The sequence below is a fragment of the Lineus longissimus genome, chromosome 10 (assembly GCF_910592395.1).
Source record: "Lineus longissimus chromosome 10, tnLinLong1.2, whole genome shotgun sequence".
Classification (NCBI taxonomy): Eukaryota; Metazoa; Nemertea; class Pilidiophora; order Heteronemertea; family Lineidae; genus Lineus; species Lineus longissimus.
This window is the reverse complement of record NC_088317.1, coordinates 5,537,853-5,565,526: the sequence shown is the minus strand read 5'-3', so window position 1 is coordinate 5,565,526 and position 27,674 is coordinate 5,537,853. Positions and strand designations below refer to the sequence as shown.

General features: G+C 43.4%; 4 protein-coding genes and 1 long non-coding RNA gene across 5 annotated transcripts in view; 2 read left to right on the top strand and 3 right to left on the bottom strand.

The window, feature by feature from the left end:
- Positions 1-11,025, top strand: part of LOC135494502 (alpha-1,2-mannosyltransferase ALG9-like) — a 133,967-nt gene extending 122,942 nt beyond the window's left edge. Inside the window, exon 16 of the transcript XR_010448392.1 lies at positions 10,993-11,025. The gene's annotated coding sequence lies outside the window, so the exon portion shown is untranslated. The remainder of the gene's footprint in view (positions 1-10,992) is intronic.
- LOC135495059 (uncharacterized) lies at positions 1,461-3,172 on the bottom strand. The gene is made up of 3 exons (XM_064783469.1): positions 3,128-3,172; positions 2,663-2,851; positions 1,461-2,411 (listed from the first exon to the last, which is right to left on the bottom strand). The coding sequence occupies exons 1-3, from the start codon at positions 3,170-3,172 to the stop codon at positions 1,461-1,463; spliced, it is 1,185 nt and encodes a 394-aa protein (XP_064639539.1).
- On the bottom strand, positions 3,622-4,365 carry LOC135494557 (uncharacterized). The gene is made up of 3 exons (XR_010448400.1): positions 4,291-4,365; positions 3,923-3,964; positions 3,622-3,663 (listed from the first exon to the last, which is right to left on the bottom strand). It is a non-coding gene; the product is annotated as an uncharacterized LOC135494557 (long non-coding RNA).
- A 5,845-nt stretch (positions 11,026-16,870) lies between the features above and the next one.
- LOC135494960 (uncharacterized) lies at positions 16,871-17,698 on the top strand. Its single transcript, XM_064783329.1, has one exon. The coding sequence runs from the start codon at positions 16,921-16,923 to the stop codon at positions 17,626-17,628; it is 708 nt and encodes a 235-aa protein (XP_064639399.1). The 5' UTR covers positions 16,871-16,920; the 3' UTR covers positions 17,629-17,698.
- A 4,083-nt stretch (positions 17,699-21,781) lies between these two features.
- LOC135495058 (uncharacterized) lies at positions 21,782-23,425 on the bottom strand. Its single transcript, XM_064783468.1, has one exon. The coding sequence runs from the start codon at positions 23,423-23,425 to the stop codon at positions 21,782-21,784; it is 1,644 nt and encodes a 547-aa protein (XP_064639538.1).
- Between the last annotated feature and the right edge of the window lie 4,249 nt (positions 23,426-27,674).

Sequence of the window (27,674 nt, the reverse complement as noted above, 5' to 3'; positions counted from 1 at the left end):
GATGGAGACTGCGAACGACTTGGCCTTTTCTTGAAGTAGAGGACCGCTCACTGGTAGGTTGGCTGCTCTCACTCGCTTAAACCACTGGTAGGTAAGGCGGTCGACGTCTTCTTGGAATTGTGATGTCCCGACTTTCAACCTCTTCCTGTCTTCTTGGACGCTATCTTTATATGATGACAACCACTCGGCTTTTCTTTTCAGTATCCCCTGGACTTGTGTCTTGCCAATGCCGTACATCTCTGCCAAGGCTCTCTGTGACTTGCCATCGCTGCTCTTGATGAGTTCGACCTTCTCCTTGATAGTCATCTCTCTAGGTTTTCTCTTGATCGTAGCCATGTCGTCTCTGCAGAATTCACTGGTGATATGATTTTCTTCCAAAAAAGACCCCTTTTATACTAAAATCGGTCCAGAGGTGCGAAATTGTGATAAGATGAGTGACAAGTGATGATATGAGATAAATCTATCAATGCTCATCAATTACTTCGGTATCTGTCATCTTTATGTGAGAACCTAAGAGTTAATTAACAGTCAATTAAGAGAGCCGTTAATTGCTCCGAAAATATGCGAAAATAAATTAGCGGCGAGTTCCAAGATTCATCAGCAATTCACACCTGAGAAGATGAGTTGAGTAATGCTACAGTTTTAATCAAGTCTATTTTCAGTCAAAATATTTAAAGAAATATAAAATGATACTGTAGTAAATCAACCAAGTTCTCCATATCATAAAACATTCAAACGTCTCGCAAGCTTGTTATTGTCATAAGTGTGGTCTTCAAACTACCCGCCGTTTATTATAAGTTCATATGCAAATCACGCAAATCACATGATTTTGCTGCTGCTGAGTGCGCATGTCTGGTACTGAACTGGCTCAGTAATGAAAACAAACTTGAAAACGTTAGAAAAGGAAAGTTTATTTATTCATTTACACTTATACAATTGATCATACCTGCAAAATCACATTGTATTTTTTGTTTTCATATGTATTCCCATGGCCATTGTCCCCGTCTCAACAAAGCTTGGCAGCGAGGTGCTAATTACTATGCCGCGGTCGCGACCGATTACGGCAATTAGGCCTGGTGGTCGGGTTAGCGGGGTTGATTTTCAGTTTGGGACCGGCCAAGCCAGTGGTCGCGGTCGGGGTACCGGGGTGGTCGTCTTAGCGGGGGTCTCTTAATGGTAATTAGAGAGGAAACCATTCGGGACCGGAGAATCGTGGTCGCGTTGGCGGGGTGGTCGCGTTACTGAGGTGGTCGCCAACCGGGGTTCCACTGTATTTCGTTTATTAGTGAATTGTTTTTGATGATATTCTGGTACTTACACCAAGCAACGATACATCACGTCATACCGACTTTGGTTTGACCTATATACTATACATACTATACATGTACAATGTTTCTTAACCTGGATGAATTCCAAAGCACCAAATATCTATACGGTGAGCACAATGGCCCCTGGCCATTTCATTTGAATCCTTCCACAATATTGTCGTATGTGAATGCCTTGTAGAAGGACCTGGCAAAACAAGCTGGCATTGGCAAGTCGTATATGGTAATTCGACGACCAGGGTGACTCAGGTTCCACTCGTTTGCAGCTGCACTGTAATATTTCTTTAGAGGACCATAAACTGAAATATCTAGCGGTTGAAGCTTGTGTGAACAGTGGGGTGGAAAGGTGACAATAGTTAGGCAATTTTCACGTGCTAGATCCACTACCTCCAAAGAGCAATGGCTGTCATGGTTATCCACAAGGAGAAGTGCAGGTTTTTCCTTAGAGCATCCCATATGTTTGATGGAATGACGCAAAACCTGGGGAAACAGTTTAGAGTTCATCCATCTGGTTGGAGTTGCTAATCCAAGTGTAGATGCTGGCGCCCCCTCCACCATATATTCTTTATAGTTCACTCTTGGAAATATCATTGCTGGAGGGAGTGCCTGCCCGACAGCATTGACACAACAACACACAGTCACAAGAGTCCCACGCTCTTGTGCAGTTATTTGCCCAACCTGTTTTGTACCTTTTTCAGCAATGATTTTGGGCACACTTTGTACCGTGGTGATTCCGGATTCATCCAGATTGTAAACCATATTGGCCGCAAATTTGTGTTTTGCAAATGCTTCACTCAAAAGGGCAAAGAATTCGCCTACAGCTTTTTTATTGAAACCATGGGCACGGGCGATGCTTGTTGCCTCTGGTGACCTTAGACTTAGATTTTCATGACGACTCGTGAACCCGGACATCCATTCTCTACCAGCTTTTTCTTCACGGTTCCAGCTCTCTGGCACATTTCTACCAAGACATGTAGCGTATTCGTAGGCAAGTCTTCTAACAGCTATATATCCCAGCCCATGGAACAATTTGGAGCATTTCAAGATGTACCTCTCAAGATGAGCTTCTTCTTCTCTTGTGAAAACCTGAAAAGAAAGAAAAGTGCAAGCCTTAGTTTTTTTTCTTGACAATCCTTGCATGACAGACAGCACATCTTTGGTGGCAGGCTCAAAACAAACTGACATTTTGTCCGGTTCCTATCAGAATAGTAGAGATTTCAAAGTGTGGGATACCTTTGTCACATTCCTGTTTTCATCAATAACCTAGATACTAGTACTTAATTGAGGTCGTCATTCCAAAGAAAACAACTCAAGTTAAAGTGTTTAGTTCTGCCTACCTGTCTTGTTCTGTATAAATCCCTAGGCTGAAAATTTAGTTCCTTGGTTTCATTTTCGTTTTCTCTTGCTTTCTGGCGGAATCGGATTAGTGACTTCCCCTTGTCAAGTTCTTCAAGTGCCCTTATCACCAAAGCACCATCATATGTTGCACGGTCAGTCTTGGGTTTGTAATTCCTTACCATCTTGATCTGAAAAAGAACATTGTATATCATAAACAGGTCTAAAGCATCACATGGATGACAATGATATCCAGTAAACCCAGTGGGGCACGTTGGACCAATTAATGAAAAACTGTTAATTTGAGTGCATAAGTACAATATCAAGTCTTGCTGCAGTTGTTTGCACAGGGGAATCCCCCATATGATTAAGCTCAACTACCAATCATGTTAACCTGATGATGATGATGATGATGATGTATAATCAGGTCAACACGTGGTTGGCCTTGGAATTGGAATTATCCATACCACTTTGATTGCGTCATCTGAGAGAATACATAACAGATTACACATTTATAGGATAACTCACCTTCTTTGATGATAGTTGACATTTCACTAGTGCTGGCAGTTGCACATTTTATAATTTCTACAATTGATGAAAAAAATATTACTTATCATACAATATAAAGTCTATCAGGGACTTTGCTACTTAAAGATGCAACCGGGGTATAAAAGGCTGATAAAATAGGTCACCTTACTATTTGCTGCTTGAGCATTGTCTGGAGAGCTTCTCAAAGTGCATCATGTCATGCATTATGGCACTATGCATTAGAAAGCTACCTGGGTGAGTCATCACCCTATCATACTGATGGGAATTTGCATCTTTAAGTCTAAGACAATCGAAACATCAAAAAGGCTTCTTCGGTTGACATTATAGTCATCAATTGTGGTATTTAGAGTATGTTGTATGAAAATTTCAAACAAAACCATGTCACAGATTACACATTTATAGGACAACTCACCTGCTTTGAGCATTGCCATTTCCCCTGTACATTTTTGATGTTCTGCAATTGATACAAAAAATATTACTTATTGTACAATATCAAGTCTTTCAAGGAAAATGATACTGAAGACAATCGAAAATATGTAAGGCTTCCTCGGTCTACATTCATGGCATTGAAGTCCTCAATCATGATATTGGTAGAATACTACAGCAGATATCTTTGCATTGTATGAAAATGGTATCATTCAAAACACTTTGATTGTGTCATTTGAGAGAATCTATATCAATACAGATTACACATTTGATACAGGACAACTCACGTTCTTTGAGAGTGGCGAGTTCAGTGTTGACGTTCAGATGTTCTACAATTGATGAAAAGACTATTACTTATTGTACAATATAATGTCTTTCAAGGAAAATGCTAATTGATACACTGGAAAATAAGTATGGCTTCTTTGGCTGGCATTATAGTCCTCATTCGTGGTATTTAGAGTACAATAGAGGAGATGCGCGGCATCGATGGCAAGTGTAAATTACGTCGTCCGAAATTTGACGTAAGTACACATTTTCAAGAATGAAAACATGTACTTGGGGTCGGGTTATATTTCCCAAAGGTCATTACGTGGATCCAATGAGCTGAGCAGTATATAGTAACCTCAGATTTTATTAGCATCATCTTGAACCTTACCATCATTAATCAAAGCGATATCTTGCATGAATCATTTCAATGTATCAGGCTTTTTCTTCAATAAAACTGGAAAAGAGAAAGCCAAAAATCTACTAAAAGAAAACAGTTTCAAGCAGGACTATTCAATCAATCTATCAATCATTTACCGGCGTCGTAACGCCTATTGTATGGAGTCCACTATAGGCTACTGTCCACCCATGTGGGATCTTTAACTTATCGCATGACCTGAGCGTGCAATACAGCCATTCAATAATGATATTTTATTGAACGAGAATGATCGAGATCATTTCTTGTGCAATACAGACTGTAATTTCGAGCGAGATATTCCAAACTATGATCAAACTTAAATGAAGAAATGTCCCTTTGTACGAAACACGCCTTTATTAATTGTAATCCTTCAGATCTTTCGTGATACATGTAGCTTTAGCATTCATGATGGTGAAAGGTAGTTCATCTGAGCTGGTGTCAGCAGCGGCGGCGGTTCATCTGTAATTAATAATCATTAAAATAAGCCTAATGCTAATTTTACCTAAAGATATAAGACATGAGAAATTGATATAAATCGGCAACCAGAATCACACTTACAAAGCTGGGGACTCTAAAATGTCTCTGAAATAGTATTGAAAATCATATTAGTCCAGGGGCTAGCAAAGATTTAATTAGCATCTTGAGTACTAAAGGTTTGAGGTCAGATATCAGTAGATATATGATGGAGGCCTTCAAATTTGCAACTCTTAAGTAATGCTTTTGGGGATGGCAAAAGGGGGCGCTGTCCACATTTCCCCTAAAATTAGTTTTATATTACATATGGAGTACAACAATCAAATTGATGATAAATGGTTCCTTGTTTATGTCGGAAACGAATTGATGAACTCTTAAGTGTCCATCATGGGGACAAGTCCATTTCTGAGTGACCTATAGGTGGCACCCCATAGGCCTTTAAAGCACATCTCAAGTACATCCATGAAACCTGTGTCAAAGTCCTTCTTACTGTTCACTGTGATCATATGAATCCTTCCGAGTTGTCAATTATGGGGATTAATCCACTTCTAGGTGGGTCAAAGGTCGTCATGCGATGGCCACGCCCATTCGTCATTTAATGCACATTTCAAGTACAAGCATAAAATTGGTGTCGAACTGTTCTTTATGATCCTCTATGACATTATTAATCCTTCTGAGTTGTTATGCAAGTATCAATGCGTATCTTCCCCCCCCCTCCTCAAGGGTTTGACACCTTTACGACAATATACCCAATGCACTTCACCTAAGCTACGGCAGGAGTTCATTAGACGAAAATCGTCAGGTTATCACTTGCTATTATCCAATGATGTGGAAAGATTTCGACACCTAACCACCTTTTCCTAAGATGTTCGACATGCTATCACCTTTTTAGGTCAGAAATCACCAAAGATGTTCGACCACCACAACTCGGCACTGCACTAGCAGCACAGCAGAGATAGGGTCGCAGGGGCTAAAAATCTAGGCCATTATATCGATAACCTCAGGGCTTCAGCGAGTCCTTGGTCTCCAAATCTTACGATGATATGATACAAAGAAAATGAAACACAAATTACCTGCAAAGTATGCCCGAAAGTATGCGAGAACACACGACACACGCGTTCACTACAACAGCATGAAAAGCGTGACAGCGTCGAAAAATTGCGTACCACGCATGCGCAAGGGGGAATCCCCAATCCGGCAAGATTACGACGATGACCCCGCCGGGTCTTCGCCAAGATTACGGCAAACAAAACACGGCTGATCCAATCTTGTCGTTAAGCTTTCGGCGCAATATCACAACGACCTCGCACTTCATCGCCAAGAATACGACAATTCCAGGAAGAAAATACCTCAAGCTTCGGCAGAGAAACGGCGCCGAATCTTGTCGACCCTTGAGGAGGGGGGGGGGGGGAAAAGATACGCATTGATACTTGCATTAATTATGGGAATTAACCCTTTTCTGAGTGGGCCAAAGGTGATGAGACCAAATGTCAAGAACTGAAATTAAAAGTCAATCTGTTTAGCTATTCATATCTTTATTTAGATCTAATGTAGAGCCACTAGTTAAAGTTCATCGTGTCACACATTTGCAGTAATTAAACCCTGATTACATGGTGTTACAAATCTAATATGAAAAAAATGTCAAACAATATTATATACACTCGATATAATAAACCCTTCACGTTTTATTTAATCTAATCTGTGCACAGTGTATTATCATTATTAAAGCTTATGAATAGTTATGATTCTTAACTGCGGTGATGACCATGATTTATCACAACATCTTTTACCTGTTTAGAAAAATATAGATATCAGAGGCCCGTCCTAATGAATTGAAAATCAAATCGTAGGGATACCATTCTGTGCCTAAGGTTGAGCTGAGGTTATGCACCGTGTAGCCTATCTTGGCACTGCATTAGCAATTCCATCAATATTGCATACCCTATCTAATGTAAATTACTCTGGTTGTTCATCTTCATCAGTAGTATCTCCATATTCATCTTCCTCATCCGATGACACAATTTCCATTGGTTCATCTTGGTCCTCTTCCTCTAGTATTTCTTCCTCCTCTGGAACAAGGCTTGCTGGCAGCATTTCGCCTTCGAACCAAACAGGTACATATGAGCCTTCTTCCAGTTTCCAGCCATTGTGCTCGTCAGGTTCCTGCCTCAAATCTAGTTGGTAAGCCTGTGCCCAAATTCGGGCTACAAAAGCAACACGGTTGATGTGCATGTTTATCTCCGATTCACACGCAGGAATCGCACTTGCGTCAATGCCTTTTAGGTTGGCAAGGGGATTTTTACCTCTCATCTTTGGCCCGTAACCCTTCTCAAACTTCAGATACCTGTGATCATTGAGGTTTGTTCCATCCTTGGCACCACATATGCTGGCTGTGTAGTGCTGCAAGGTGACTTGTGTAGTCACACTTGGTTTTTCATCGTGAGCAAGCTCGATAAATGCTTTCTGGACATCCTGCATTTTTATCAACTTCTCAAATGGTCTCAGTTTACCCTTCCGTGTAAAGCTGGAGGTGTAATCACACCCTGTAAATGCATGAAATCCAGGAAGGGCTGAGCAAATCTGCGGCCCAAGTTTGATAGATATTGCAGTTATGTTAATGTACCGCCTGTTGTTTTTAGAAGCTGTGCCGGTATCCATCCACGATGTAACATGTAGGTTTGCAGAGTGAAACAGCAGAATAACAGCAATGTCTGTGTCTGATGCTCGGATGACAAGGTTTCCCTGCTCCTTATCTGCTGCCTTAGCATGGATCACCATCTTTGTGTTTGCTTCCTGGTGATTCGTCTTCAATGTTTCTTCCACTTCTCTTGCCATGACACCATCTGCTACATAGAAGTGGAAGCACTCACCAGGGACATCAAGATATAGGTGGCGACTACCAAGTATGTGTCAGTAGGAGGGATCTTGCCACTCATCTGCAAGAAACATTGGAAGCTGTTTTTTGAAAGATCGTGATTTAAGTGCATCTGCCATGTCCTTTGGGATGCGCCTTTGCTCCGGCCCTGTGATTCTGTAAGTCCTTTCAATAACCCCCCTCCTATCTCTCTCAGCATCCTTTAGTGACGGCTTAGGGTAGTCGTCAAAGACCAAATGAATGCTGGTGGCAGAAGACATCATAGCCTGGATTAGAATGGTTCTTGCCAAACCTCCATACGTTGGGGGCAGATTGGGCGGAAGCACATGTAGCAGAAATGGTCCATCAATAATGAATGCATCAACTGAATCTGGCCTGTCCTGTCTTCCACTTGTCGCAGCTTTTCCTTCGAGTACATCCAACAGTTTACTTTTGCTCGTCTTGGTCATGGTTTCGTCAGGATTACCCATAGACAGAGGCACTGGTGTTAAGGGAAACTGAAAAACGTACTCTAGGTCAAGATTCTTCTTTGTAGCAAGGACAACAAGACGACCCATCAGATCACGTGTACATACCAGGCGAGCAATCCTTTGATCTGGAGTTTTTTTGTTTTTGGTGCCTCCATTGGCAAAGGTCATCAATTTAGTCTTCCTTATACTCCTATACACCTGCTTGCATCATTAGAGCATGCTTCTATGAATTGCTTATGGCGAGTTTTCCCTGTGTCTGGGACACTAAGGAGGCTTTTCTTGATTTCGTTACTTGTGGATTTTCCTGTGCTGATGTTGATGAGTAGATCAGATGTTTCACTTTCATCTTTGAAAGGATTGCATGTGTCTTCAATGTGTTTGACAATTTTCTTCAAGTCGTTGTTGTCACGTTCTATGCGGCTTGGCCGTAGTTCTGCTTTTGTATCCTCCTGTTTGACCAGTCCTTCCATTTCTTCAAGGAGGTTTATGAAAGATGCTCGTGTTGATTTGGTCACCATCCATCGCAGTCGAGCACTGTAGTTATTCGTGATGGACGTGATCCCTGTTAGTCTAGACGCTGCGTCTGCATTGATTGTTTGTTCCAATGTTAGGTCAACAGGACAACGGCTGAATGGGTGGTTTGTGCGGCGAACAGTGAAGGCCCCTTGATCTAGGATGTCTCTTAAGTCCAGGATGTGTGTCATCCATATTAAGTAAGTCTGGTTGGAATTTCGACAGCCAGCGTGAGTAGTTCACGTGGTTTGTTGCAAAAAACAAGCCAATGATTGGTGTCAAGGTGTATACGAAGAGATTGATGTTGTTAGTTCGTATGCTTCTTTCAAGCTGGTGGTACAGGCGGATGTAATCGATGTACATGAACCAAAGTTGTGCAGTTGCGCCATGTGCTCCTGATCGTGTGAGGTTCGAGTATTCTGAATATGCAGTAGCACAACTCAGAAACAGGTCATTCGTGGTAATGCTGGGTAGTTCATCTTGCCTGAGAACTTGTAAGTCATTCAGTAAATTCTCCAGTTGGTCCTTCTGTTCGTAGGTTTGAAGAAAGACTTGGAAGTGAAGTTTCTCGAAGGCAAGGGCAAGGAGAGGATGCAGCCTTTTGCACATGTTGAAGTGTTTACCGCTTATAAATCCATTGAGTGACCCTGTGGCAAGAACCTCTGTTTCTGTCATCATACTAGGCCCACCCGATTCAGCAATTAACTTTCCAATTGCTTTGAAGAAAGCCATTTCAATATGGAATGCACCCAACATGACAAAGATATTGTTGAATCTTGGTGCTTCAGTAACTTGGATCTGCATTGCAGGTTTGGCAGCTGCAAGGTCATATGTAACCACTCCATACCTTTGAATGCATTCTTCTGCGCATCTCTGGGTGGTTATAAGGGTGTTCTGAACCACAGATAAACTTGTGATTGGTGCTTTTAGATTAGGCATATAGCACACCTCTTGTTTTGGCAAACTCTCGCTGGTGAGGTTTGCATTGAAACCTACCGACATTGGGATATCGTCGTTACTCAGGGCATGTTTGATCATCCAAAGGAAGTCCATCTGTTTTGCACCTGTGCTTACGTCAGTAAGGCTGTAGACATCGATTAGTTTGTAGTTGAAGACGGTCATCTTTGGAATTCCGCGATATGGAGTCAGAGGTGTTTCAGGGACAGTCAAGGTCCTCCTCTTCGTTGTTTTCTTTGGAGCCCTTCTGGAAGGTGTTTCAACTGTCTTGTTTATCAGAGGGGGGATTTCACCACCATCAATGATTTGTGTCGCTTGAACGTTCTGGTACAATATACCCATTGTATCATGCAATGTGTCCGCCCCCGATAACGTTTGAGTCATCTCATCAAAGTTATCAAATGCCATTGGAAGACCAACCACTGTATCCTCCGGGCAAGATTGCTTTCTATCTAGAAGGGCCTCTGCTGTTGCAGTCTTGAGCTCCTCCAAAGCAGAGTAGTTTAGGCAATAACCAAATCTGTTGAGAACTGTCACTAATTTCTTACTTCCAGTAACTGACTTTATTACCATTCAAAGGGCTACATGTTTTGCAGGCATTCCCCTCCCTTTTTGCACCACAAATAGGGCATCCTGGCTAGACGAGTCAACCCGGTGTTCCACCTTCTTTCCACATGGACCTGGACTGACTTTTCCGCTGTATAGGATCCTGAAGAAATTGGTGACAAGCTCAGGAGGGGATGCATCGCCTTTCCTTAGATCGTTCAGGGTTGGATTGAGAGGCAGATCTTTCTTGGGGGTCTTAAGCAACCGACTTCTTAACAGCATTGCTGCTTTTGTGATAATTCGTTCTTCGGACACTGAGTAGTCATAGGCTACACGGATTGCATCCTCAGCAATGTTGGCGTTGTAAATTATATTTCCCATTTTCTTACCTAGGGGAACTTGTACCCTGATTCTCGCCCCAAAACTATTAGTTAAATTGCGCATCAAACTGGTCTTTACCATAGGTGTTTCATCCATAGACGAACAAAAGTCCAAATATTGTTCATAAATTGATGTCAACAGTTCTGGACGTTTATCAACTGTGATAGACTTATCAACATATGCGTGCAAGCTCTTGATCGCACTTCCTGATGTTTTCAGTTCATCTGTTGCAATTTCCTGATCAGTATTGGCAGATACTCTGTTTGCTTTCAGCAAGTATGCACTTTTGCATGAATGGTGGTATTTGGCTTCCTTTGCCACCAAGTTGACACCTAAAATCTTAGCTAAATTATGATCGTCCTTGAGTTTTTTAGCAGCCTCTTGAATGTTATCAGCGGCTTCTAATGTTTCACAAGACCCTAACACTTCAACAACGTCCTTTTTCTTTTTTCGCTTTAGTCTACAAAACAAGCATTCTTCAGGAAATATACCAGATGAAGACGGTTGCACATGACCTTCTCTTGTGCCTGTGGAGCACAGATGCACATTCTGACCAGTTGTCTCTTTACCAACACCGGTTGATCCTTTGACTGCAGTGAACTTCTGGTAGCATCTGAGGTGAAACCCATCACTTTCACAGGGCTGTTCTGGCAAATTGATAACCACACCATGATAAATCGATTCCTCGAAATTACGTTTGGTCCGACGATTGTGCGCTGCATCAAGTACAGCTGCCCAGTTCCTTTGGTTGAACGAGTTAACATCTTATCGGGCCTTTTTACTTTCTGTTGGCTCGTTCCCCCTTCCAATATGTAAAATACATTCTCTGCTTGGTGCCAGTTCATCATTAGTTGCAGTCGCTTCCATGTTATGTGAACCTGAAAAATAGTTGTTTTCAGTTTTGATCCCAAACTAATTGCTGATTATGAAATTAGGAAAAAGGCTTGGGACATGTGGCACGAATCAATAAACACACTGGACTAAGTTTAACAATCAAATTTAGCAAAGAAGATGAGACAAAAATATGGCCTAGCATAGGTTACGAATAATGCATAACGTGGGTTGGCTGGTAAATAAGGGACACAGTCTTGAAATATACATGTATCTTTTTCTTCTTCTACACCAACAGTCACATTACTGTCATGTGACTGTCTATGGGATGCTGAAAGTAAATTAATTCAATCCCGGCCAAAGTTGACTGTCTCATGGTATTTGGTTCCTCAGTTGTATTGTCATGAAGTACCAGGCCCTGCACCTTGGACTTGAAAGACATGCAAGAGGAATTCGTTTGAGAAGGGAGACACTTAGACCTACATGTAAGGTTTTATGTTTTCTTCTCATTATGAATGATAATAATGTCGACTGTTTTATATTTCAGGTTATCCCCCCACAGCTTGCTGACGGACATCCAACCTGATAGCAATGCTTTTGATTGATCAAGTACATTTGGTTGTAATCTTGCATCCAGATTTACTTAATGAATAAAGATATACATAACAAAGATTTTATTATACGTTTTATAATTATTTTATTTATAATAACATCCCAATAATATTTACATATTATATATTGATATATATGATTACACAATACAATACAATGTATATGATATTTAAACTTACAGTCGCACAATATTATCATGGAACTTAGGGGCTCTCAGAACCGGGTATTTCACCGTTTTTGAAAATAACATTTTCAGGAGCCTTATGCGATTCAAATTCAAAATGCGCAGTGGTTGAGAGCTTAAACCTGATTCTAAAAGTTCATTTTATTATGAACATAGTGATGATGATGATGATGATGATGATGATGATGATGATGATGAGTAGGGGATTCAGTCGTAGTTCATAGTTCAAAGTTCATAATTCACCACACTCCTTTACAAACGACACACTTCCAATTTTCCGTTTTCGATTTCCCCTTCAGTCCGTAACAAGCGTAATGCGACCACGTTAGGCACCTTTCGCATTCGATCATTTTTGACCCGTCGTCAATACCGCGACACTTGCAGTGAAGCGGCTCCTCGTGCGTTCGGAGAGTGGCCGTTCGGAAACTGCATTCCGAAACGAATCGATTGAAGAAGCCTCTCTTTATGCCGTCGGCGGTATCTTTTCTGACATCTTCATACGTTAGCGATACTGGGTCCTCCCCATAGGCGATCGAAATTGCGTACGCGATGGCAAATGGCCTACAGTCCTTGCCGTTTTCTTGCTGCTGAACGTTGGCGAGTTCGAACAACATTTTTTCTTGATCTGATTTTACAAATTTTGCTACGGTTTGCCGCATTTTTGACGATATCTTGCCCCGGTGTAACGAATCCTAGATCGCAACAACGTTGTCCTTGTGGCCGATTGCATTTGAAACCGTAATCCAATGGTTGTTACCAGCATGTACGAATTGAACGAATTTTCCGGACGGTTCTGTTGTTTTGACATGTGCGTGAAGTTGAAGTACTGTAGATTCAAGGCCCGACATAGTTGGTTTGATCTTCTTAACAAGACGATTTGCTTCTTCCCTGTGGTGGTCCGTTAACCAGTTGTGTTCGCCTACGTACAACATCGGGTGTTGGTTGGCATCGCTTTGTTGAGATTGACTTGGCTTGGCTCGCTTGCAAGATCGGCTTGGGTGGCAGTGACTGGTACACTCTTCATTCTCCCGAAAGTAGACACATCTTTGTGTATCGCATTTTCCTCTGCAGTTGCATTTCACTTTGGCCATCTTCCTGGGATACGCTGCTCTGGCAGCTGTTCTCAGTGACACGGTGACGTCTAACTTCAGAACAATCACGGACAACTATGGCATTATGTCACTTCCACGATATGATCCAATATTGCCATACTCCGTGCAGAGGTGATGACGCTTATCGGACTCTCCCGTAATCTTGGTGATGATGGCGGGTAGGCGGCGTGTATTGCTGCTGGCTCTGTCTAACTTGGGGACTTCGACGGTGACGTGATCTCCGACCTCGAATTCTGCAACCCGAATCCTTTTCCTCTTCTGAAACTTCTCCTTCATCTTCTCGGCGTTGTCTTGGTAGTTCTTCATTGCTTCGGCACGGATGCTTGTATGTATGTCGTCGACTAGTTCGCTTCTTGGGCGTGGCATTGGCATAAGGTCACTGTCGTCACTGGTTGGAATCGTAGTTTGCTGGCACGGAATGATCTTTCTCGGAGCAGGAATTGGCTTGGAACTGGCAGCATGTTTTCTTGGAGCTGGCACGGAAATGGTCACTACTGGTGTCGGCTTGGTCACGGACTCTGGCAATACTGGCTCTTCTTCGTCTCTTTCGTCGGACTTGCTCTCCACCACGTATTCATTGATGTCTTCTTCGTCCACTATCTTCACGTTCGCTCCTGGGATGAACGATGACTGTGGCTGCTGTCCGAATACAACGGCGTATGGGGTCTGTTTGATTGCCTCTTGTACTGTAACATTCAGCCCATACTGGATTCTCGGTAACCAGGTTGCCCATGGTGTGTTGCCTGCAATCTGCTTCTCGGCCTTCATTGCTGCAATCCTCTTCTCGAGCGTCTTATCGCCATTCTCAATAAGGCCTTGGCTTTGTGAATGTCGGAGACGTCCTCTCACGAAAAGTACATCGCCGCCCCACTGCTCGAACAGGGAGTGCAGGAGCTCATTCACGAATTCTCGGCCGTTATCGCTGTGGAAGATCTTGGGGACACCTAGATAGGATAGGACACGTTCTTGGAGCATTTCGGCAACTTCTTGGGCAGTCTTGTTGACGAGAGGAAACACGACATGGTACTTTGAAAAGTGGTTCATGAAGTGGCCAATCCATTTGAAATCACCGTCAGGGTCATGCCGCATGTCAATAAGATCGACTTGCACTCGGTTGAGGAATCCGCTGGCGATGATGGGTCGAAGTGGTGGCCGGACTGTTTGTGGAACGGAGAGCTGGCAGACCGGGCAGTTCTTGCAGAATTCCTGCAGGAAACTTTATGAAGGGTACCCACGAGAAACTCTTCAGTTTATTCACCAATTAATGATAATTGGTAATTGGTAACTATATGTAAATAGTGTTCTGTCGAAGTGGTCATTTCACCAAAATTATCAATGAATAATGATCACGATAATTAGTAAGTGCTTATTGGCTGGTGTCAAGTCAAATACTAGTATGAACATATCAATGGCGATCAGGTTCTGTCCTTAAGTATACAAATACCTTGTATAGGTTTCAGATCCTATTACCGCCGTAATCAATGTCATTGAGTGTATGCAAGTCCCAAATAGTTTTCAATGCGTTTATTTCTATGCGAAAAGGATAACGATTGACTGCAAAATACAAAGATATAAAAGGCATAAGCACAACTAATAACTACATATATGGCAATCTCTAAAACTATCATAAGATCTAATAAACCGAAGTTCCATCCACAAGTTTATCATACAATAAAAGAGGGCAGCAAGATGCTGCATCCAATGTTTACAAACAATTATCAGTAGCTAACCTGAATCGAACTCAAGTTGAACTCTGAGACAATAGCAGCTAAATGGGACAGCAAGGCATACTTGTCCATTGTACATTGGCTTCATTCAGACAAAATAGGCCTGCATTAAAGACTCATTAAACTGCTGAAGTTGAAGTTGGATCTAAACAAGTATATCATTAAAAGAAACAGCATTCTCTATAGAAGTACTTACAAAACAATATCGGGATCGGCGGTGATTTCTCAAGTAGTTAATCCCGAAAAATGTTGGAGTTAATTCATGTGAGGTTCTTCATGGTGGCAGATATCTAGGGCACACGCCTCCTCCTTACTGAGCATGCTCAAAAATCAGAAGATGAAGATAAGAACAATGTGGTCAAATAACCAAATAAGGAAATCTGCTGTCTGGCTCTAACATTCTGGCCCCTTAATTGTAGAGACCCACAATTACATACTGGTAATAATCCACTATATCAATGTCGAAATAAAACGGAATATAATCCAAATCGTTGGCCTAGACTATAAAGTGCATTTCGAACTAAAAGAGTCAATGTGCCTTTGCTCCATAAACACTTGAGCGTCAAGTATAGCTAAAAACGTAGGCCTAAAAGACTTCAAAACTATCAATGCAATATCTATAGTAACCTCACAAACAAAACCCCTAAGGATACCAAGAGTGAGGTGAGCTGACTGTGTCATGCGAGATAATAAACAAAATCTAAACATACTCATTCTCATGAATGTAGTTCTTAAAATAGCAATTTGCCAGTTAGAAATAACCATGCACCCAACCAGGTCACAACTGAAAATGATAGCATCGGCTGCGCAGCAGGTCAATGTCAAATGTACACAAACAGTGGCCTGGTCATACGGGGTCAGGCTATTGCTTACTCTGATTCTTCCAGAAGCGTGCATAGCTTATGGATTGGGCAAGTTAGGACGGTTCCTCTGGTCTTAACTTCTGCCACTCGCACTAACCCTTTCTTGTCGGTAACGACTCTCTCTACCCTGCCAAGTGACCAGGAATTCCGGGGGGCTGAGTTGTCACTGACGAGGCAGATGTCCCCTTCGGCGACATTCCGCTTTGGATCTAGCCATTTCTGTCTTTCCTGCAGGGATGGTAGATATTCTGCAATCCACCTCTTCCAGAATAAATCCGCCAGGTACTGGATCTGACGCCATCGGCGACGCGCATAACTGTCCTTGGCATCGAAGGTGCCTGGTGGTAACATCCCTCCAGTTGGTCGGTTGGTGAGGAGTTGGTTTGGCGTGAGGGCCACCGGATCATTGACATCCTCTGAAATCGTTGTGATCGGCCGGCTGTTTACGATCGCTTCGACTTCGCAGAAGAATGTTGCTAGTCCCTCATCGTTCATCCTCATTGGGTGAGGTCACAATCCGTGTTAGAATCACACTAACACCTGATTTTAACACCTAACACCAGAGATAACACCAGTTGTGACCTGCTTTGTGTGATCTCTGGATCACACTTGATCTGGGTGTGATCTTTGGGATTAGGTGTCAGGTGTTGGTGTTAGGTGTTAAAATTGGCAAAGGTGTTACACCTCAAACCCAGCTTGGTGTTTAGGATCAGAAAATCTCTATTCATTTTCCTTTTGAGTTAACACTAACCCCTAGGGATCAAGCAAGATTGGAGGTCACAACACTTTACACCAACTGTCTTGTCTTCTGTTAATTCTGCAAAATGTTTCATTTCCCTGCATTTCAAGCAGAATTTCAGCAAAATCTCCCTGTGCAGAGAGGACCAAAGTTAAGAAGAATGCCTGCAGAAACTGAAGAACCCATAGAACAGCATGTTAGGCTCGCTGAGCAACAGATTCAGCTCCTTGCTACCGAGTTTCATGCATGGAGGCAGGGTGAGGGCAGACCAAGGGCATGTCCTGTATCTTCTTTAAAGAGAATTGAGACATTCCTACACATGATGGCATCTGGAGGCTTTTATCGGCAAATAGGATTTTCTGTAGGACTTGCCAAGAGCACCGTCATTGCCTACACGCATGAAGTGGCTAGGTTCCTATACTCTTCATCTCCAAACCACATATCTTTGCCCCAGGATCAGGAATTTGATGACTTGGCCCAGCAACTTAGGACTGTGGATGGTCGTGTTCTTCGCGTCATCATGTTTCTCGATGGTGAAATCGTTAAAATCCAGCGTCCAGATAGAGCTGGAGATGCGTACTTTTGTGGGAGGCATGGTAAATCATGTGACTCTTTGAATGTCCAGCTCGTTGTGGACAAACATGGATGTGTTAGACATGTGGTGAGTGGAATACCAGGGTCTACTCATGACAAGACTGCAATCGAATGGTCTCGGCAATTCATGGCATACCTGGACACCTTGCCAGAAGACGTTGCAATTCTAGGAGATCCAGCATATCGAAACGTTCATCCCAGGGTTGTTTGTACTTTTGTGGGGAATAATCTGCCACAGGAACAATTGCAGTTCAACTTGCAGTGCACCAGACTGAGGCAGATAGTAGAAAGGTCCATAGGGGCAACTGAATTGAAATGGCGAATCAGTCAACTTAAAGAAAACAGGTTTCCAGCAAAGTATGGACCGCTTTTTCCGTCTCAGTGCATGATTGGTATTTGCGTTCTGCACAATCGCTTCACCAATTTCCTTTAAGAGTCCTTGGCCGAAAGGACTTAAGCTGTTTTAATGAACAAACTGGACTCGTAGTTTAAACAAAATGTGCAAAAAATATATTTAAAGCCAAAATTTTACATCGTTTGATGTTTGTCACTTATTGCACCTTTGGTGTTGAGAATTAAAACTGATTAAAATTATCCTGTAGTTCCAATGATCTTAAAAATAACATCAGTAAGCAAAACCTGCTTGAAAAATTGCTTGTCGTTTGACAACTTTCAAAAAAATTACTTGTCAATTTGTGAAACACTTAACACTGCCCAGAAACTTGTGTGTGGCAATTTTTTAAAGTTGATTTTTTTAAAATAAATGAACAGAAAACTGACCTGAAACAATTGGACTCTTATTGAACCCACAGCCTAACCATGGAGGTATAAAATAAGTTCTTATTTATACCTCCATGGCCTAACCTAGTTGATGACAATGGTAACAGGGTGCTATGCTAACTACTGAGGTTCAGATTGATCATTGCTAGCCTCAGAAATCCTGAGCTTATTGACAGTGAAGAATGCAATTCGCATCATAGTCAGTTCTTCAGCAATTGTGTGTAGAACTGCATTCTGGTCTCTCAGCAAATTGAGATACTCTTTTTGACTGTCATTTTGAGCCATCTCACTGAGCTTGTCATCATTTTTCTTTGTTTTCTTGGCTGTGGGCAATTCTGGATTCTCAGTGGGTGGAACTGAATTAGAGAATGATGGAAATTCATCAACATCCATGAAAAGACTAGAAACGCTTGGGGTTGGTGAAACACTCCTGGTACTGCTATTAGCTACTGGTGAGATACTCCTGGCACTAGTGCTGCTACTAGGGAAACTTGGGGCATGGAGGGATGCAAGTGATCCTGAAGATGGGGTCTTTGACTTTGTGCTCTTCTTAGAGCCAGATCCAACCTGAGTAGCATCTCCAGGAAATGTTGATATCTCACCAGGTGTTACAACCATAAGAGGCCTAACACTCCCACCAACTGGGTTATATAACTGATAATATTCTTCATATTTGGCAAAGAGTTCAACTGAATTTCGCAGCTTTCTTTCTGGGTTAAAATCATCAGTCCCTTCCCCTGAAGTTGCCTGTTTCTTAATCACATCCCTATAATCCCTGCCAAGGTTCTTCATCAAATTCTCTATGGAAGATGCTTCATGTTCAACTTCAGCTCCTATCAGTGCATAGAACTCTGCCGCTTTTCCCTGTTTTTTCAATCTGAGATAAGTGTTTCTTTTGTCAATAATGTGCTGAAGTACTTCTATTATTTTGTTCGCTGTCCAGGTGATTCTTCTCGCTGCCATTTTTCTGAAAGTGGAGATAATGGATTAAATAATTTGACAGCTGAATTTGAATGCAAGTGGCACTGGGGGAAACGCCCTACCCCAATAATCATAGCCAAGACAAAAAAATGGGGCTGAAAATTGAGCAGAACATGGGACCTGGACCTAATGCTGAACAAAGAAAACCTATGTATGTAGATGCATAACTCAGTGACAGGCTTTACCAGCAAGGCCCGAGTCTAAGGGCTCTTGGCTCGGCTCTGATTTTTCCCTAAAGTCAGACCCCAGCGCCGGCATCTATTATCACTTATGCAGAACCCATGGTAAAAAACTCTGTTGCTGTTTTGAAGGGCTGTTTTACCAAGCTTGTAAATCCTCAGTTGAAAGCAATGCCAGGGAAGGAAAGCAAGGACAGCTAACATGGGTTCTTTGAATCTTCGTAATGTTTCCTGGAATCCTACTCTATGTCTGGTCACTATGTGCCATCCAGGCTGAGTGAAATCTACCATTAGGCCCTGATTTCATTTAATTAGATTCATCAAAAGTGTTCAGTTTCGCAGGCTCTGAATAGGTCTTATGTGCTCTAGTACATGGTGTACACATAGCCCTGTGTAGAGAGAATTCCCTGTCATGATGAGTTGATTTTGGCCCATTTTTGAATTAATTCCAGCTTAAAAGATGACAGTTACTAATAAGTACCAACCTTTCTCTTTGATCCGTGTCTTGGGAGCCCCTTTCAGGCATGCACAGTGGGGTAAAATGTGGAATCGGCTCCAAAAGGCTGTTGAAGTGGGAAACAAAATGTCCGCCACTACTATACACCAAACACCTGACACCTAACACCAACACGGAACACTTCAGTCCTTGGTGTGAACTAACACTCGGTGTTAAGGGGTACAGATTAGGTGTGATACAAACACTAACACCCAACACCAGGTGTAAAACTGGTTGTGACCTCACCCAGTGTCTGCTCTTTCATGAGTCCGTACAGGATCTTCCTGACCGTTCTGATTTGTCGCTCCCAAACGCCTCCGAAATGAGAAGCGGCTGGGGGATTGAAATCCCATTTAATCTTTCTTTGATGGAGGTAGGCCTCAATTCGGCTTTTGTTCCATCCTTCAATCTGGTCCCTCAACTCTCGTTCAGCTCCCTTCAGATTGGTTCCATTAACTGATCTGGGTAAATAATCTCTCCCCTTCTAGCAAGAAACCTTCTCATCGCATTGGTGCAGCTATCTGTATCTAATGAATGGGCCATCTCCAGGTGGACGGCACGTACTGCTAGGCATGTGAAGATCACGCCGTAATGCTTCACAAGGCTCCTTCCGACTTCGAACGGCCCGAAGAAGTCCATCCCAGTGCGATTGAAGACTGGCTCATCCGGATTCAGACGCTCCGTCGGTAGGTCGGCCATCTTCTGATTCCCGACTTTTGATTGGTATCTACGGCAAATGACGCATGCTGCTGTGAGTTTTCTAATGAGCGCTATGGCCCCTGGGATCTAGTAGCGTTCTCTCAGCCTTGCCTTGACGGAGTTTCGACTGAGGTGGCCTACATTCCTATGTATGTCATGAATTAAACGACCAGCGCTGCGAGAGTCATGGTGTAATATCATCTGGTGTTTGGCATAGTACTGCAGTGCAGACCTTTCCAGGCGGCCTCCCACACAAACAATCCCATTCTGCAAAACTGGGTCTAGCTTCCTGATTGATCTAGAATTGGCAACTGGGTCACCTTTCTCCAGGGCCTTGATTTCATCCTTGAAATAGCACTGTTGTTCAAACTTGATAATTTCTCTCTCTGCTTTCTCCATGGTCTCTAATGGTGGGCGGTCCGGCAGGCATCCCTTTAAGCTTGGCATTTCTTTGTCCACAATTTTTTTTCTCTTGTTGTCATCGGGTTCCTCCACACTGCATTTATCATGAAGCTTTTTCCTTTTCAAAGCCATCTCTTTGAGCCTTGACCTGATGAGAAGTAGCCAAGGTACTCCAAGCTTTAGTCGACCAAAGTTGGAGTAGTGATCCAGTAGTAAGCTGAAGGCTGCGTCCCGGCAGCGGACGAAACCGCAGTCGCAGAGTCGGACAGGGCGGACTGGCGAGCCGGGGACGAACCGGGACGGGGACTAACAATCCCCGATACACCGGCACCCGGGCACCTGAATACCCAGAAGGGTAACAGGCCCAATAAGGGGGCTGGAAAGCCCAATAATGATAAGAAAGACGCTAACAAGAGCGGCAGAGCCAGCATCTTGAAAGGCCACACAAAAGAAGTGAACGATAAGAAAATTTATATTTATTCTCGGTCACGTGACCGGAGCCTGGAGCGAAAAATTTTTGGGCGAACGGCGGAGAAAAAGCGTTCTAAAGTGGCGAAATCAGGGAAAGATGAGTAAAGGAGTGGTCTCACCCGCTTCCTGAGATCGACAGCTCCAAACGGACGTCCGGGGAAGGATCCATCTCGATACTGTCACGGAGAATTCGACGTAAACAGCAGCAGAAACTCGGAGCTTGTGGTACAAGGCGCCGAGGAAAAAGTACTGGCAATATGGCGGCTTGCACGGTTGATGGGCTGTACAGGGGCGCCACCTGGACGTAGCCTTGTGAACTGGCTGGTTATTTTTCTAATGTAATTAGTTAAATAATTCCTCGGGTAGATCCGATATGAGTACATATGCAAAAGTCTGACCTGGGTAGAGTATGAACTAATAAAATCACATTTCCACAGGAAATGGGAATTTGGACTACTGTCTTGGTGGCAGTCACCCTTTCCTTCTTGATTTCCAGATCTTCCTCAGGGACGAGTTTTGATATATCTGGAGTCTCTGGCCATGTTTCTTCTGGGCCCCATAGGAAAAATCCGGCCCCTTTATCCATCTGTGGACCTACGGATGCTGGCCCATTTCGCTGGCAGTCCTCTGGAGGCGTCATCTGCGGGGTTTGAATTTGTGTCAACATATCTCCACTGATGTGGTTCGGACCTCCAGTGTATCATTGCAATCCGGTTTGCTACAAAGGTTTGGAATCTTGATGTGGTGTTCCTAATGTACTTTATAACAGACATGCTATCTGTCCAGAATATACTGTCAGTTGTTGATAGATCAAGTTCCTCTTTTAGTAGGCTGTCTACACGTGCTGAAACTGTGGCTGCTGTCAGTTCAAGTCGTGGAATGGTGTTCTGTTTGAGAGGGGCTACTCTCGCTTTGCCCATGAGGAAGGCGCAATGAATCTTGCCCTTGTCATCAACGAGACGAATATACGAGGCTGTCCCGTATCCACTTTCACTGGCATCTGAAAAGTGGTGAATTTTGGCATCTTTGATCGGCCCAAAATCCTCTGGCTTAATACATCTTTCAACTTGAAATTCTGCCAACTGTGGAAGATCAGCCAGCCATTCTTCCCACTCCTTTCGGTCTCTTTCAGGAATCTCGTCATCCCATCCTAAATTGAGCTTACACAGCCTTTGAAGTAGCATCTTTCCCAGTAGGATAAAGGGTGCAGCAAATCCAAGTGGGTCGTTGATAGAGCTTGTGATAGATAGAATTCCCCTTGTGGTGGGTGGCTTTTCTCTTATTTGGATATTAAATCCAAATGTGTCACTTTCTATCGTCCACTCGACTCCCAAAACCCTCTCCGCTGGTAGCATATCTTGATCAAGATTGATTCCCTTGAGATCCTTGGCTCTTAGCTCTTCAGGTATAGATTCCAAAACCTCCCTACTGTTACTGCTCCATGCAGTTAGACGAAATCCGCCTTTGGCGCAAAGATCCATGGCCTGCTTGACGTCACCTTTTGTCTTGTCCTTAGTGCTTGTTTCATCCGCCGGGGACTGCAGATAGTCGTCAACATAAAAACTTTTGCGATGGGATCTCCTGATACCTTCTGGGAAGTCTGTGTTGTCCTCAGCTGTCCTCCATAGGGCAAAGTTGGCGCAGCTGGGGGACGATGTCGCGCCAAAGAGATGTACCGCCATTCTGTAGACCTTTGGCTCCTGGTCCAAATTTCCATCTGGCCACCAGAAGTAGCGCAAATAATCCCTTTGTATGGGGGTAACCTTAACCTGGTAAAACATTTTTTCAATGTCAGCTGCTAGGGCGGTCCTTTCCTGCCTAAATCGTAGAAGCACCCCCACCAAACTGTTTGTTAGATCCGGCCCCTGTAAGAGCTTATCATTGAGTGAAGTTCCTGAAAACCTGGCCGCACAGTCAAACACCACCCTCAACTTGTTAGGTTTTTTTGGGTGATATATCCCATGGTGAGGGATATACCAGACTCGACCGCTGCTGCCCTCCAGATCTTCGTCCTTGACCTCTTCTGCATTACCCTTATGCAATAGCTCATTCATGAATGTCTTGTAGTCGGAAAGTAGACGCGTGTAATTGCATAGCTTCCTTTTTAGGTGTATCGCTCTCTGCTCTGCCTGGGCCCTGTTGTTGGGCATAGTGACAACTTGGTCCCTGAAGGGGAGGTTCATCTGGTAGTGTCCATCCTCAAAGACAGTCGAGGCTTCCATTATCTTCAGAAATGCACGGTCCTCCTGGGATTACTCCAGTTTTTCTGAAGTCGTCTCACTGAAGTCATGGTTGTACTGGTTTTGTAGCTGTTGATCCAATTGGCTGTTGGTTATGGCTGTATGGACGGGGATCCTGGGGTGGCCGTCATGTTCAGCGAAGGATTTGACTGGGCCGTTAACGGCCCATCCTGGTACTGTCCTTACTGCATAGGGTCCATCTCCTTGACTATTTACAACTTCCCACGGTTCCATCGCTTTGGGAATGTTGTTGCCAATCAGAATCCCGACTCCTGCATCAATCATAGGTATAGTAATACCATGTAGGTAAGGTCAACGGTCAATGTCCTCTTGGGTTGTGACTTCTCCATCAGCGATAGGTATAGCAGGCTGGGTATAAACAGGAGGCAGGCCTATTGTGTGTTCTCCATCCAGGTCACAAATTTCCAATCCCGTGACCAGCTGACATCTAACGTTCTCCGTTTCGTTCAAGGTGGAGAGTCTCAGAGTGGTGGCCTTTCCAGTTGTACCAAGTTTCTTCAGCAAGTCCTCCGTGATAAATGTGGCAGAACTACCACTATCTAAAAAGGCTCAAGTGTAAGTAGTTTTGTCCCGACCTTTGACTTTGATACTTACCGGGAGGATGGCCATCGCGCATGTTGGTTTGTCATTTTCTGCGACAAAGTAGCCGCTTGCCTTCGGTGTCTTGGCTGTCTCTGTCGGTCCCGGTTTCTCTTTTCCCTGGTCAGTGCTCTCCTTGGGAATAAAGTGTAGCGGTGTGGGATGACGTTGTTCACATACCATGTTATTTTGTCGCCATGTAGTTTGCCCCTAAGTTTCCTGCACGCCTCCAGTGTGTGTTGCTCCCCAGTACAAAACATACAAGGACTCTGAAAGGCATTTGCCCAAGAAGCCGTTTTGTTAAACGACGAGGTCCCTGAAGTGGTCTTGCTTGGCGACGTGGCATCAGTGTTATTTTTTACCCAAAAGTTTGACCTACTTGGGTTTTGTCCTGCTCGCTTCTCTGGTTGAGCCTGTGTTCTTGCTTGGGTTTCCCGTCCTGCCTTTAGGGCTTGTCTGCCAAATACTGGGTTGGCAGCGACACGTGATTCGTTATCTATGAAGTTTACTAGAACGTGGAACTTGACTTCCCCTTTATTTGCCTCCATTACATCGTGCGCCTTTCTGGCCCATCTATCCTGCATATAGTTCGGTAACCGATCTACTATCTTGGCCATGTTCTTTGGGTGTTCAATTTCATGTAAATAGTTCATCTCCTCCATGGCATTCTTACATCCTATTAGGAAGACGGCAAACCTATCCAAGCCTTCAACATCATCTGCTTTAATATGTGGCCAACCCAGTGCCTTCTGGACATAGGCGTTAGCGATCTTGTATTCATCCCCGTACCGTTTATCTAGCAACTTCCCCGCTTGGGCGTATCCAAGAGAGGACTCAAGGTGCATACAACCTTTTACGATGTCTTTAGCCTTACCTGTCATGTACTGCTCCAGATAGTGGATTTTCTCATTATCTAAAGACGTTCGGCTGGCGACTCGGCTATCAAAGGCCCGTGTGAAAGCTTTGTATTCCAAGGAATCCCCGGAGAATTTGGGGATATCAGACTGGGGCAGCAATTGTCTTTGCTGTTGTTCTATTATCAGCTGCGTAAGCCTTTCCTGGTTCGTTTGGGAATAATTCAGCTGGAGCATAATCGCTTCCATTCCTGGGCTGGGACTTGCGCGGCTGTTGGGTTCAATGTTGACATATTGGGCGGGACATCCGGTGGTTTTGGCTTGGGATTAGAAACAGTAGGTGTGATCCCGTCAGGTACAGCTTGAGTGGGGTCATGGCTCCTATTCATGGCGCTAGCAGTATCCTTAGGCAAAGGGTTAACGTCGGCTTCAGGCCTAACATTCTCCTGTTGACAACCACTGTGCGCGACATTTGCATTGCGCGGGGCAGACCGATGATACTCACCTCCAGAAACCTGATTCTTACCTCTATCCAGCTGTGAATCATTCACACCTGAGCGAACCCCAGTGACACATGTCAACTTCGTGTATCGTTCTATCTTGTAGAGATTGAAGATGAAGTTATATTTACTGGATAAATCGGCTTTTATTATGAGTGGTATAAAAAGTGATGGAGTCTTGAGGAAGCCATGATGTTACTGCCTTCAAGTAGAAAATCATGAAATGTACATAGCAAAGGTGTACTGCAATATACAAGTGAGACAAAGAACCAGTCTCTGTTTACATCAATATGCTAATGAGTGAATCAGCTGATAAGTACATTCTGTTTCAATCAATTCGGGGTAAATTATGCGCATCTTTACGAGTTACAGCATTTAATTTACGATAATCCACACAAAAGCGAAATCCTCCTGTTTTCTTTTTAACCAGTACCACAGGAGAAGACCATGGGCCATAACAGTCCTCTACAACTCCATCCGCGTACATATCTTGGACTTGCTCCTGAAGTTCGTCTCTCAAATGAAATGGTATACGGCGAGCTGGTTGTTTTATGGATGCTGCATCCCCAGTGTCAATGTCATGCTCAATTAAATCGGTGAGTCCTCGCAGTAAACACACTCTTGGTCAAATCAACAGCTGGAAGTCCATCCTCATGCCAATGCTGTTTATTGGGTTCGTCAGGTTCTGGCTCGTATTCCTCCATCAACTCATAGGTGCGGCCAACGTTCTCCGATCCAAAAGGAGGAATCCTATGAAATTCTCCAAGTTCCGTTCCCCATGGGATCTCTAATGGTTCATCGTCAGGATTCATGATTCTAACAGGAATGAGCACGTCTTGTGCTGTCGCAACAACTCTGGCTACCATACCGCTAGATAAGGGTTCTGGTTCCAAAACTCCCTCATATGAACCAATAGGGGCACCGCCCTCATGCATCAAGTATGCCGGTTCGACGACTTCAGTGAAAGGAGGAACAACAATGGTGGTCAACATCCTCGCTTTACAAACCTCTGGCATACGGACCTCGTCGATAAGTGAGAAATCAATACCGTCGATGGTGAATTTTCCTTGTCGCGGTTTAATATTCACATTATTAGCAGAGCTGCCAACCCCAGATTTTCTCCTTCAGTAGTATTCTAACAAAATTCCAGATTTTTCAGTCATTTCAGGGTGTCCTTCAGTAGTCCTCAAGTTTGGTTAAAACACCCTTTTTCTGTGCACAGTGCACTGTCGACGAAGCCAGGGGGGGGGCGATTCTGCATTCTCCACTTTGCATGAGGGCAAATGACCAAAGAGCAAACCACAAATAATATTGAAAACCTGAAAGATGGTTTATAAGATGAAAATAAAATAATTACTATTTAGTATTATGACACAGCTAAATTAAATTGATTGGCTTCCCTCTGGAAACTAATCAACTTTCAAAGTAAAAAAATATGAACACTACTCCAGCATACACCCTCCCAGGTAATGCACTTCTTAAAACACTATGGACATAAATTTCTTGACTAAAATACAGTAAACAATTGATTGCACAAGTTTCGACAGTAACGATTGCTTTTGCAAGAGACTAAGTAGAGAAGGTTCCTTACAAATTCAAATCACACAGCTTCAATAGCCTTATACCTACATCACATCTTAATTTCACAATGTCTTTGAAGACATACAATACATTGCTCACTGCTTTTTTAGTCCTTGGTAAGTTGCAGACTTTGCCTTTTTCCAGAGGTCATCACTAAGTAGCCTACTGTGGCAGGGCCCAATTGAATTCTGCTTCACCTGAAGCAGGGATTGAAGCATTGGGGGCAGCATAGACTTTCTGAAATCAGTCTTGTTTTTTCGGACTGAGCTGAACACCCTTTCACAGTCTGCATTGCTGTGGGGAATAACAAGGATGCATGCCATCACCTCTGGCAATAGCTTGTACCTCTTTTCCTCAAAGCCATCTGTAATCTTTTTTTGTAATTGATAATTTTATTCACCAAAAACACAACTGTTACATGAAGTTCTACAGAATAAGAGGGCATGCAAGTACATAATATTGTTACAATATAAAATGATAGATGGCGACCTTGTTGTTCAAAACGGTTCAGGGTATAGTCAATTCCTTTTGCGGCTACAGATAACAAGGCAAAAGTGGGTCAGCGTGCAATTACTCGACGAAATGTACAGTGTATGTTATGCTTAAGGAATTGAACCCGAGGCGGAGGACCTTGGTTGAGTTACCAAGACACTCGAGGGTGGAGCTAAAATACAGTCCAAACCCGAGCCGACAGGC